General features: G+C 49.3%; 1 protein-coding gene across 1 annotated transcript in view; it reads right to left on the bottom strand.

Moving 5' to 3' along the window:
• LEMD3 (LEM domain containing 3) overlaps positions 1-9,548 on the bottom strand; it is a 46,530-nt gene extending 36,982 nt beyond the window's left edge. The window contains 2 exon segments of the mRNA XM_038756497.1: positions 8,764-9,373; positions 9,375-9,548. Coding sequence (XP_038612425.1) covers positions 8,764-9,373; positions 9,375-9,548 — 784 coding nt within the window.
• Between the last annotated feature and the right edge of the window lie 2,954 nt (positions 9,549-12,502).

Here is a 12,502-nt window from a genome sequence, read left to right as displayed (position 1 = left end):
AAAGAGAGGAAAAGTGACTGCCTTAGAGCCAACCATTAGGTGTTTCTCCTTGATGCAGAGAGGAATGGGAAACCAGTTGGGGGTTTTGAGACACCTGCAGAACAACATTTTGAAAAAGTGGTATGGGCAACAAAGTAATATATGGACTGGGAAAAGGAGAGGCTGAAGGCTGGGGAGGTCAGCGAGGAAGCTAATGCCGTAGCGGGAAGCTGGGTAAGTTTGTGGTGGGCAGGGAATGTGTCAGTTATATTGTTTTCTCCCAAGCACTCCACAAATACAGTTGACTGATCTGTAAAATGGGGTGAAATACATCGGTTCTCACTCTTATTTAGGGACAGGGACTGACCTGATTAGTCTGCATCTACCCCTGCACTTAGAACAGCGCTTAACACCTGGTAAGCACTTAGCAATTGCCATAATTAATTATCTTCACCAAGCTGGGTAATGGCAAACACCTGGGCCGGTGGATTGGTCATTTGGACAGAGGGGAGGAAAACCTGACAGGATCTGGGGAAAGACTGAACAGCGGGCTCTGAACGGGAGGGAGCATTTTAGTTCCGTTACTTTCTTTATGGTCTTTGCTAAGCACTTTGTGACAAGGCAGTGTACTAAGCGCTGGAGTAGATACAAGCTAACCAGGTTGGACAGAGTCCATGTCCCACATGGGGCTCTCAGGCTTAATCCCAATCGTACAGATGAGGAAACTGAGGTACAGAGAAGTGACTTGCCCAAGGTCACACAGATGACAAGTGGCAGAACCAGGATCAGATCCTTCTGACTCCCAGGCCGAGCTCTACCCACTAGGCCATGCCGCTTCTCTTTTAACAAGTATAAGATGTCCACATGGATCCAAATAGGATTATCAAAGGAGTCAATACTACCTGGGCAGCTGAGTTGACTCATTTTGGATCCTAAATTTTCAAAGTGCTATTTACTTCCACTCCTAAAATGGGGTCTGTGACCATCCCAATGCATTCCCCTAAAATTAAAAATAAAGTATATAAGCCAAACAGAAAAAAACAGTAGACACCTACCTACTTGAAAATTCAAAGATTACACTCTTTGTTGTTTGGTATGAATATAAAATCATATTTCATCAGACGCTGGGTAAGACTACGGGTCAGGAATTTCATTCACGGAAAAAAACAAATCGCTTTCATCACAAAAGGTTCTCTTCCCAGGTTAGAAGAAAGCGTGTTGGATGGGGAGAAAAAGGCTCATTCATGGGTAGGCTGTACCAACTCTTCTCAAATGTTAACCTACCACTTGGAAACAGAGTCCATTCACTCAAACTGAAATACTGTCCATAAATACATGAGGATTAAATGTATTTTGATGAATTCACCCCCCTCAAAACAAAAGTTTGTCTATTGCCGTGGCTAAAGAGAGCAAAAAAGTGTTATCCATTCCTCTTATTCTTCCATTTTCTAGCCAGAACACACACACGTGCACTGGACACAAGGCTCCACATGAGCGATTTTCAAAGTATAAGGAAGAGTGTATGAGTGCAGATCGGCCTGAAGTTTTATACCCATCGACGTGAGCAAACTGTAATAACAGATCTGCGATTTCCGACATCCTTCGTGAGTTTATTTTGGAGTGGGCACCCAACACAGCTCATGAATGTCTGGGATCGTCTACCCCACTAGACAGGAAGCTCGTTTGGGGCAGGAATCCTGTCTGCCAGCTCTGTTGTACTGTACTCCCCCGAACGCTTAGTACAATGCTCTGCTCAAAGGAAGCGTGCGATAAATACCACCGATGACGACGGTTAATGGACGTTGAGGCTAAACGAGAGCTCTCTGGAAACCATCCTGAAGATGCCAGTTCTCTTTTCGCCCCTTTAAAGTGCGGGGAGGGTTCTGAGCTTGACTTTGGCAAAGTCCTGGCATCTAACAACCATATGCTCACCCGCTAGACTGAGAGCTCGTTGTGGGCCGGGAACTTGTCTGCCAACTTCGTTGTAGGGTCCTCTCCCCAAGGGCTTAGCATAGGGTTCTGCACACAGTAAGCACTCAATAAATAGCAAAAACGATAATAACGATATTGGTGTTTGTTAAGCGCTTACTATGTTCCAATCACTGTTCTAAGCGCTGGGGTAGATACCGGGTAAGCAGGTTGTCCCACGTGGGGCTCACAGTCTTAATCCCCCTTTTACAGATGAGGGAACTGAGGAACGGGGAAGTGAAGTGACTTGCCCAAAGTCGCAAAGCTGATAAGTGGTGGAGCCGGGATTCGAACCCACAACCTCTGACTCCCAAGCCCGTGCTCTTTCCACTAAGACATACTGCTAACTCAACACTATTGAGTGGATGGGTTCTGCAGTTGATTTGGGCATCTGATGACCGTAAACTTTTTAGGGGGTGGGTGGCTACCAACTGTCAGACAGCGTGGCCCAGTGGAAACAGCACGGGCTTTGGAGTCAGAGGTCATGGGTTCGAATCCCAGCTCTGCCAACTGTCAGCTGTGTGACCCTGGGCAAGTCACTAAACTTCTCTGTGCCTCAGCTCCCTCATCTGTACAATGGGGATGAAGACCGTGAGCCCCCGTGGGACAACCTGATCGCCTTGTAACCTCCCCGGCGCTTAGAACAGTGCTTTGCACATACTAAGCGCTTAATAAATGCCATTATTATTATTATTATTTTTATTATGACCACTGCTCACTCAGGCTGAACGAAAGCTCTCAGGAAAACCATTCTGAAGGTGCGACTGTGTCACCATTCCCCTTTTCACCCCTTGTAAGTGTGAGGAGGATTCTGCGTTGGATTTGCGCATCTAACAACTGTAAGCACTTTGTGGGCATGGAATGTGTCTACCAACTCTGTTGTACTGCCCGCTCTGAAGAGCACAGCACAACGCTCTGCACGCAGTAAGCGCTCAATAAATACTATTGATGATGGATTATCTGAAGTTCAGGCTAAACAAAAACTCTCCGGAAAACCATTCTGAAGATGCCAGTGCTTCACCTTTCCTAAGTGCAGGGAGGGCTCTGCGTTCGATTGGGGCATCTAATGACTATTAAGCTCTTGGGGGGCAGGGCACATGCCTACCAACAACACTTCTGTATTGCCTTCTCCCAAGCGCTTAGCACAGTGCTCCGCACCCAGTAAGTGCTCAATAAATCCCATCGATGAGGACGATGATTACTGGACATTCCAGCTAAACAAAAGCCCTCCGGAAAACCATTCTGAAGATGCCAGTGTTTCACTGTTCCCCTTTAAGCGTGTGGGAGGGTTCTGCGGTTGATCTGGGCATCTGACGACCGTAAGCTCTTTGGGGGCAGAGAACGTGCCAACCAACTCTGTCATACAGAGCGGCTGCTTGGCTTGGTGGAAAGGGCACAGGCTTGGGAGTCGGAGGATGTGCGTTCTAATTCCGGCTCCGCCACCTGTCTGCTTGGGCAAGCCACTTAACTTCTCTGTGCCTCAGTTGCCTCATTTGTAAAATGGGGATTAAGACTGTGAGCCCCATGTGGGACTACCTGATTACCTTGCAACTACCCCACCGCTTAGAACAGTGCTTGGCCTCAAGTAAGCGCTTAATACCATAATTATTATTATTACTGTCCTCTCCCAAGCACTTAGTCCAGTGCTCTGCACCCAGTAAGTGCTCAATAAATCCCATCGATGACGATTACTGGACAGTCAAGCCCAAAAAGAGATCTCTGGGAAAACCATTATGAAGATGCCAAGTGTTTCACCATTCCCCTCTAAGCGTGTAGGAAGGCTCTGCGGTTGACCTGGGCACCTAATGACTATAAGCTCTTTGTGGGCAGGGAGAATGCCTACCAACTCTGCGGTATGGTTCTCTCCCAGGCGCTTAGTCCAGTGCTCTGCACCCAATAAGCGCTCAATAAATCCCATCGATAATGACGACGAGGACCAGTGCTCTGCACCCATTAACCTCTCAATAAATCCCATCGATGATGATGAGGGCCAGTGCTCTGCACCCAGTAACCTCTCAATAAATTCATTCATTCAATCGTATCTATTCAGCGCTTACTGTTTCCCATCAATAATGATGATGACCAGTGTTCTGCACCCAGTAACCTCTCAATAAATCCCATCGATGACCAGTGCACCCAGTAACCTCTCAATAAATCCCATCGACGATGACCGGTGTACCCAGCAACCTCTCAATAAATCCCATCGATGATGATGCTGAGGACCAGTGCTCTGCACCCAGTAACCTCTCAAAAAATTCACTCAGTTGTGCTTACTGTGTCCCATCAATAATGATGATGAGGACCAGTGCTCTGCACCCAGTAACCTCTCAATAAATCCCATCGATGATGATGATGATGATGAGGACCAGTGCTCTGCACCCAGTAACCTCTCAATAAATTCACCGATGACCAGTGCACCCAGTAACCTCAATAAATCCCATCGATGATGAAGATGAGGACCAGTGCTCTGCACCCAGTAACCTCTCAACAAATCCCATCGATAATGATGATGAGGAGCAGTGCTCTGCACCCAGTAACCTCTCAATAAATCCCAGCGATGACCAGTGCACCCAATAGCCTCTCAATAAATCCCAGCGATAATGATGAGGACCAGTGCTCTGCACCCAGTAACCTCTCAATAAATCCCATCGATGATGACCAGTGCACCCAGCAACCTCTCAATAAATCCCATCGATAATGATGAGGACCAGTGCTCTGCACCCAGCAAACTCTCGATAAATCCCATCGATGACTAGTGCACCCAGTAACCTCTCAATAAATCCCATCGATGACCAGTGCACCCAGTAACCTCTCAATAAATCCCATCGATAATGATGAGGACCAGTGCTCTGCACCCAGCAAACTCTCGATAAATCCCATCGATGACTAGTGCACCCAGTAACCTCTCAATAAATCCCATCGATGACCAGTGCACCCAGTAACCTCTCAATAAATCCCATCGATAATGATAATGAGGACCAGTGCTCTGCACCCAGCAACCTCTCGATAAATCCCATCGATGACTAGTGCACCCAGTAACCTCTCAATAAATCCCATCGATGACCGGTGCACCCAGTAACCTCAATAAATCCCATCGATAATGATAATGAGGACCAGTGCTCTGCACCCAGTAACCTCTCGATAAATCCCATCGATGATGACCAGTGCACCCAGGAACCTCTCAATACATCCCATCGATGACCGGTGCACCCAGCAAGTGCTCAACACATCCCAACGATGATGACAACCGGCGCTCTACACCCGGTGGGCGCTCAGTATGGACCGGGATGTTCAATCGTATTTATAGAGTGCTTACTGTGTGCAGGGCACTGTACTAAGCGCTTGGGAAGTCCAAGTTGGCAACATCTAGAGATGGTCCCTACCCAACAGCGGGCTCACAATCTAGAAGAGGGAGACAGACAACAAAACAAAACATATAAACCAAATAGAATATGTACAAGAGAAGTAGAGTAATAAATACCTACGAATGCGTATATGTATAAATATATATATATATATATATATATGCTGTGGGGAGAAGGAGGTAAGGCGGGGGAAATGGGGAGGGGGTTCAGTCTGCTTTTCCTCTCCTCCTCATTCAATCAATCAATCGTATTTATTGAGTGCTTACTGTGTGCAGAGCACTGTACTATTTTTCCTCACCTCCTTATTCATTCAATCAATCAATCAATTAATCGTATTTATTGAGCATTTACTGTGTGCAGAGCACTGTATTAAGCACTTGGGAAGTCCAAGTTCACAACATCTAGAGACGGTCCCTACCCAACCGTGGGCTCAATCGTATTTATTGAGCGCTGGGCCCGCTCCTTCCTCTCCCCCTCCTCACCCTCTCCATCCCCCCCCGCCTTACCTCCTTCCCTACCCCACAGCACCTGTATTTATGTATATATGTTTGTACGTATTTATTACCCTATTTATTTCTTTTACTTGTACATATCTATTCTATTTATTTTGTTAATATGTTGTGTTTTGTTCTCTGTCTCCCCCTTCTAGACTGTGAGCTCACTGTTGGGTGGGGACCGTCTCTAGATGTTGCCAACTTGGACCTCCCAAGCGCTTAGTACAGTGCTCTGCACACAGTAAGCGCTCAATCAATACGATTGATTGATTGAGCCCACTGTTGGGTCGGGTCTGTCTTCTAGATGTTGCCAACTTGGACTTCCCAAGCGCTTAGTCCGGTGCTCCGCGCACAGTAAGCACTCAATCAATACGACTGATTGCTTGATTGATTGAGCCCACTGTTGGGTTGGGTCTGTCTCTAGATGTTGCCAACTTGGACTTCCCAAGCGCTTAGTCCAGTGCGCCGCACACAGTAAGCGCTCAACAAATACGGTTGATTGATTGATTGAGCCCACTGTTGGGTCGGGACCGTCTCTAGATGTTGCCAACTTGGACTTCCCAAGCGCCCAGTCCAGTGCTCAATAAATACGGTTGATTGACTGATTGACTGATTGATTGAGCCCACTGTTGGGTCGGGACCGTCTCTAGATGTTGCCAACTTGGACTTCCCAAGTGCTTAGTCCAGTGCTCCGCACACAGTAAGCGCTCAATCAATATGATTGATTGATTGAGCCCACTGTTGGAGAGGGGCCGCCTCTAGATGTTGCCAACTTGGACTTCAAGTGCTTAGTCTAGTGCTCCGCACACAGTAAGTGCTTAATCAATACGACTGATTGATTGTACTTCCCAAGCGCTTAGTACAGTGCTCCACACACAGTAAGCGCTCAATAAATACGGTTGATTGCTTGATCGATTGAGCCCACTGTTCGGTCAGGACCGCCTCTAGATGTTGCCAACTTGGACTTCCCAAGCGCTTAGTCCAGTGCTCCGCAAACAGTAATCGTTCAATAAATATAACTGATTGATTGGGCCCACTGTTGGGTCGGGACCATCTCTAGATGTTGCCAACTTGGACTTCCCAAGCGCTTAGTCCAGTGCTCCGCGCACAGTAAGCGCTCAAACAACACGACTGATTGATTGATTGGGCCCACTGTTGGGTCGGGACTGCCTCTAGATGTTGCCAACTTGTCCTTCCCCAGCACCCAGTCCAGTACTCCGTGCACAGCAAGCGCTCAATCAATACGATTGATTGATTGACTGATTGAGCCCACTGTTGGGTCGGGACCGCCTCTAGATGTTGCCAACTTGGACTTCCCAAGCGCCCAGTCCAGTGCTCCGCGCACAGTAAGCGCTCACTAAATATGATCGATTGGGCCCACTGTTGGGTGGACACCGCCTCTAGATGTTGCCAACTTGGACTTCCCAAGCACTTAGCCCAGTGCTCCGCGCACAGTAAGCGCTTAATCAATACGATTGATTGTACTTCCCAAGCGCTTAGTACAGTGCTCCACACACAGTAAGTGCTCAATAAATACGATTGATTGACTGAGCCCACCGTTGGGTCGGGACTGCCTCTAGATGTTGCCAACTTGGACTTCCCAAGTACCCAATACACTGTTCCGCACACAGTAAGCGCTCAATCAATACGACTGACTGCTTGATTGCTCGAGCCCATTGTTGGGTCGGGACCGCCTCTAGATGTTGCCAACTTGGACTTCCCAAGTGCCCAATACACTGCTCTGCACACAGTAAGCGCTCAATCAATACGATTGACTGCTTGATTGCTTGAGCCCATTGTTGGGTCGGGACCGCCTCTAGACGTTGCCAACTCGGCCTTCCCAAGCGCCCAGTCCAGTGCTCCGCGCACAGTAAGCGCTCAATCAATACGATTGATTGATTGACTGATTGAGCCACTGATTGATTGATTGGGCCCACTGTTGGGTCGGGACCGCCTCTAGATGTTGCCAACTCGGACTTGATTGACTGACTGACTGACTGACTTCCCAAGCGCCCGGTCCAGTGCTCCGCGCACAGTAGGCGCTCAATCAATACGACTGATTGATCGATGGGGGGGGGGGGGGGGCTGAGGGACCAGCGGGCACGGGGAGCGGGGGGGACTCATCATCATCAATCGTATTTACTGAGCGCTTACTATGTGCAGAGCACTGTACCAAGCGCTTGGGAAGTACAAATTGGCAACATCTAGCGACAGTCCCTACCCAACAGTGGGCTCACAGTCTAAAAGGGGGAGACGGAGAACAAAACCAAGCATACTAACAAAATAAAATAAATAGAATAGATATGTACAAATAAAATAGAGTAATAAATACGTACAAATATATATACGGGTGCTGTGGGGAAGGGAAGGAGGTAAGACGGGGGGGATGGAGAGGGGGACGAGGGGGAGAGGAAGGAAGGGACTCAGTGTGGGAAGGCCTCCTGGAGGAGGTGAGCTCTCAGCAGGGCCTTGAAGGGAGGAATCAATCAATCAATCAATCGTATTTATTGAGCGCTTACTATGTGCAGAGCACTGTACTAAGCGCTTGGGAAGTCCAAACTGGCATCACACAGAGACAGTCCCTCCCCAACAGCGGGCTCACAGTCTAAAAGGGGGAGACGGAGAACAGAACCAAACACACCAACAAAATAGAATAAGCAGGCTAGAAACGTGCAAGTAAAATAGAGTAATAAATATGCGCAGTAATAATAACGGGAGTCAGGAAGAGAGCTGACTCCCCGATTGATCGATGCGGGGGCTCAGGGGGAAGCGCGTGGGCTTTGGAGTCGGAGGTCGCGGGTTCGAATCCCGGCTGTGTGACTTGGGGCCCTGCACCTCTCCGGGCCTCAGTTCCCCCATCTGTGAAACGGGGGTGACGACCGGGAGCCCACCCCGTGGGCCGACCCGATCCGCTCGGCGCGGGGTAAGCGCTTCGTCAAGGCCGCCGCCATACTCACTGCTCGGCCCCCCGCGGTCCTTGGCTCCCGTGCCCCTCATGCCGAGGTAGGTGAGGCCCAGGGCGAGGAAGAAGAGGCAGGCGGCGGTGAGGAGGGACATGGACAGGGAGTGGGCGCTGAGGCCCGGCGGGGGGGACGGCTCCTCCCGCTTGAACTGGCGCAGGAGCGGGTCCTCGTCGGCCCGCGGGCCCGCCCTCTCGGGGCCCGAGGGGCGGGGGGCGCCGTCCACGTGGTTGCCGCAGGCCGGGGCCCTCCGGGGGACGGGGCGGAGGCGGGGGGCGTCCGGTCTGGCCCCCGACGAGGCGGCGGAGGGGGGGGCGTCGCCGTCGTCGTCGTCGTCCGAGTCGGAGTAGTCCTCCCCCGGGGGGGGGCCGGCCCCCGTTGTGGGGCCGGGGGGGCGTCCAGCGCGGGGCCGACGACGGCTCGCGCCCCCACCACGACGGGGCCCGCGGCCCGCGCCCCGGGGGCCTCCGGGAGGCCTCCCCGGCGGAGGAGGCGGCGGCGGCGGCCTCGGCGTCCGACTCGTCCGAGCTGAAGCCCAGCAGCACCTTCCCGGGCGGCGGCGGGCAGCAGGCCTGAGGGCCCGCGGTGAGGGCGGCCTTGTCGCTCCGCCCGCCCCGGGACGACGGCGGCGGCCCCGTCCCCGTCCCCGTCCCCTCCTCGCGGAGCTTCTTCAGCTTCTTGAGGTAGACCGGCCGCGTGCTGTCCGTCACCGGCCCCGGCGACAGGCCGAAGCGCCTCAGCTGGGCGAACAGCTCCTCGTCCGACGGCGGCGCCGCCGCCATCTTCTCTCCGGGCTGTGGGGAGGCGCGCGCGCGCGCCCCCGCCCCCTCCCGCCGCGCGCCGCCGGAAGTGACGTAGATGACCGAGACCCTGAACTAGACCCGGACGCGGCGGGCCCCCCCCCTCCCCGCGCTGGCCAATGGGAAGCGAGGAGAGGGCGCACCTGAGGGCGGGGCGCACCTGAGGCGGGAGGAGCGCGCATGCGCGCGGCCCTTCCAGCCTCCCCTCAGGGGCCAGCAGCCGACCAGCCTTCGTTCGTCCATCCGTACATTCATTCATTCATTCATCATTCACCCTTCCTGCCTGCCTTCATTCATTCACTCTTCCTACACCCTTCCTTCCTTCCTTCATTCATGTATTCGTCAATCATTCATTCTCTCTTCCTTCCTTCCTTCATTAATTCATTTATTCTGCATTCATTCACTCTTCCTTCCTTCCTTCGTTAATTCATTTCTTCTGCATTCATTCACTCTTCATTCATTCATTCAGCATTAATATACTCTTCATTCATTCACTCTTCACTCTTCCTTCCCTCATTCATTAACTCATGTATACTAATAATAATGGTGATGGCATTTATTAAGCACTTACGATGTGCAAAGCACTGTTCTAAGCGCTGGGGGGATACAAGGTCATGAGGTTGTCCCACGCGGGGCTCACAGTCTTCATCCCCATTTTACAGATGAGGGAACTGAGGCCTAGAGAAGTGAAGTGACTTGCCCAAAGTCACACAGCTGACAAGTGGCGGAGCCGGGATTTGAACCCATGACCTCTGACTCCAAAGCCCGGGCTCTTTTCCACTGAGCCACGCTGCTTCTCTGCATTCATTCTGCATTCATTCATTCATTCTGTATTCCGCATTCATTCACTCTTCATTCACTCTTCCTTCCTTCATTCATCAATTCATTTATTCTGCACTCATTCACTGTTCATTCATTCTTCCTTCTTCATTCATTCACTCACTTCCTTCATTCATTTATTCACTCTTCATTCATTCATTCATTCATTCTTCATTCACTCTTCCTTCATTCTTCCTTCCTTCCTTCCTTCATTCATTCACTCTTCATTCACACATTCACTTCCTTCCTTCCTTCATTCATTTATTCACTCTTCATTCATTCATTCTTCATTCACTCTTTCTTCATTCTTCCTTCCTTCATTCATTCACTCTTCATTCACACATTCACTTCCTTCCTTCATTTATTCAGTCTTCATTCATTCATTCATTCTTCATTCACTCTTCATTCTTCCTTCCTTCCTTCCTTCCTTCATTCATTCACACATTCACTTCCTTCCTTTATTCATTTATTCCTCCTTCATTCACCATTCATTCATTCATTCACTCTTCATTCATTCATTCTTCATTCACTCTTCATTCATCCTTCCTTCCTTCATTCATTCACTCTTCATTCATTCATTCTTCATTCACTCTTCATTCATCCTTCCTTCCTTCATTCATTCACTCTTCATTCATTCATTCATTCACTCTTCATTCATTCATTCATTCATTCATCCACTTCCTTCATTCATTTATTCTTCATTCATTTATTCACTCTTCATTCATTCATTCTTCATTCACTCTTCATTTTTCCTTCCTTCCTTTATTCATTTATTCACTCTTCATTCATTCACCCTTCCTTCCTTCCTTCCTTCCTTCCTTTATTCTTCTTTCATTTATTCACTCTTCATTCATTCACTCTTCATTCATTCATTCACTCTTCATTCATTCCCTCATTCATTCATTCATAGATATTAATTGAGCCCTTGCTGTGTGCAGAGCATAGTACTAAGCACTTGGGAGAGTGTAATAGTGGGTAGAGCCCGGGCCTTGGAGTCAGAAGGACGTGGGTTCTAATCCCCGCTCTGCCACATGTCTGCTGTGTGGGCTTAGGCAAGTCGCTTCACTTCTCTGGGCCTCAGTTCCCTGATCTGTAAAATGGGGATTAAGATTATGAGCCCCACTGTGGGACACAGACAGTGTCTAACCTGATTAGCTTATATCTACCCAAGTGCTTAGTACAGTGCCTGGCACCTAGTAAGTGCTTAACAAATACTATTTAAAAAAATACATAAAATGGTAGTGCTCAGGTGACTGAGGAAGGAATTATTGCTGTGGTCTCCCAGTTCCACCTACCTCATGGTCCATGCAAAGATAATTAATGGCCTCATCTGTTAAATCCTTTAATTTCTCCTTCTTAATTGCTAAATTTATTCTGCCACAGTACACCCCGCTTTCGTTAACTCCTCAGATTATTGTAGCATTTTGTTTTTAGACAAGAAGCAAAAGCCAACTGGATAAAAATACAAAACTCTAATGATCAAAGAATATCATTCTGTTACTATGGTGATTGTCCCAGAAAGAACAGCTGACCTGATTTTCCTGAAATCATCCTCATGCACGGGCGGTAAGGCACACCTTTCAAGTCAACACTATTATTATACCAGCCGCAGATGATACACGGGCTTGATAATTGCATTGCAATCCAAATATGTCCAATGGTACAGTGCCCAAGAACTACATAATGGGGACTCCAGGGATGTTGTGTAAATCGTATCTCTCAGTCTCTTACCTGCCAGAGTTTACCCCCCCCTTCCCCAACTCCTCAGTCTTATATCTATCTCAGTTTACCCCCACTCAGCCTCACACCTCGCCGTCACTCTCCCTTAAAATCGCCTGTCTCCCCTTACTCCCTCAACCCATCCATCATTCAGTCAGCGGTATTGACTGAGCACTTTTTTGTGCAGAACACTCTACTGAGGGCTTGGGAGAGTTGGTAGACGTGATCCCTGTCATCAAGGAATTTACAATCTGGTGGGAGAGATAGACTTTAAAATAAATGACAACGAGGGGAAGCAAAAGAGTGACAGACTATGTCCATAAGTGCATCCCTGCTTTTTCCAGGCAAAGGACACGAAAGGGAAGGTTCAGGTGAAATCATTGGAATAATTATCCAAC

The sequence above is a fragment of the Tachyglossus aculeatus genome, chromosome 14, assembly GCF_015852505.1.
Source record: "Tachyglossus aculeatus isolate mTacAcu1 chromosome 14, mTacAcu1.pri, whole genome shotgun sequence".
In the NCBI taxonomy this organism is placed as follows: Eukaryota; Metazoa; Chordata; class Mammalia; order Monotremata; family Tachyglossidae; genus Tachyglossus; species Tachyglossus aculeatus.
The sequence above is the reverse complement of the archived record's forward strand: the minus strand, read 5'-3'. Positions and strand labels throughout refer to the sequence as shown.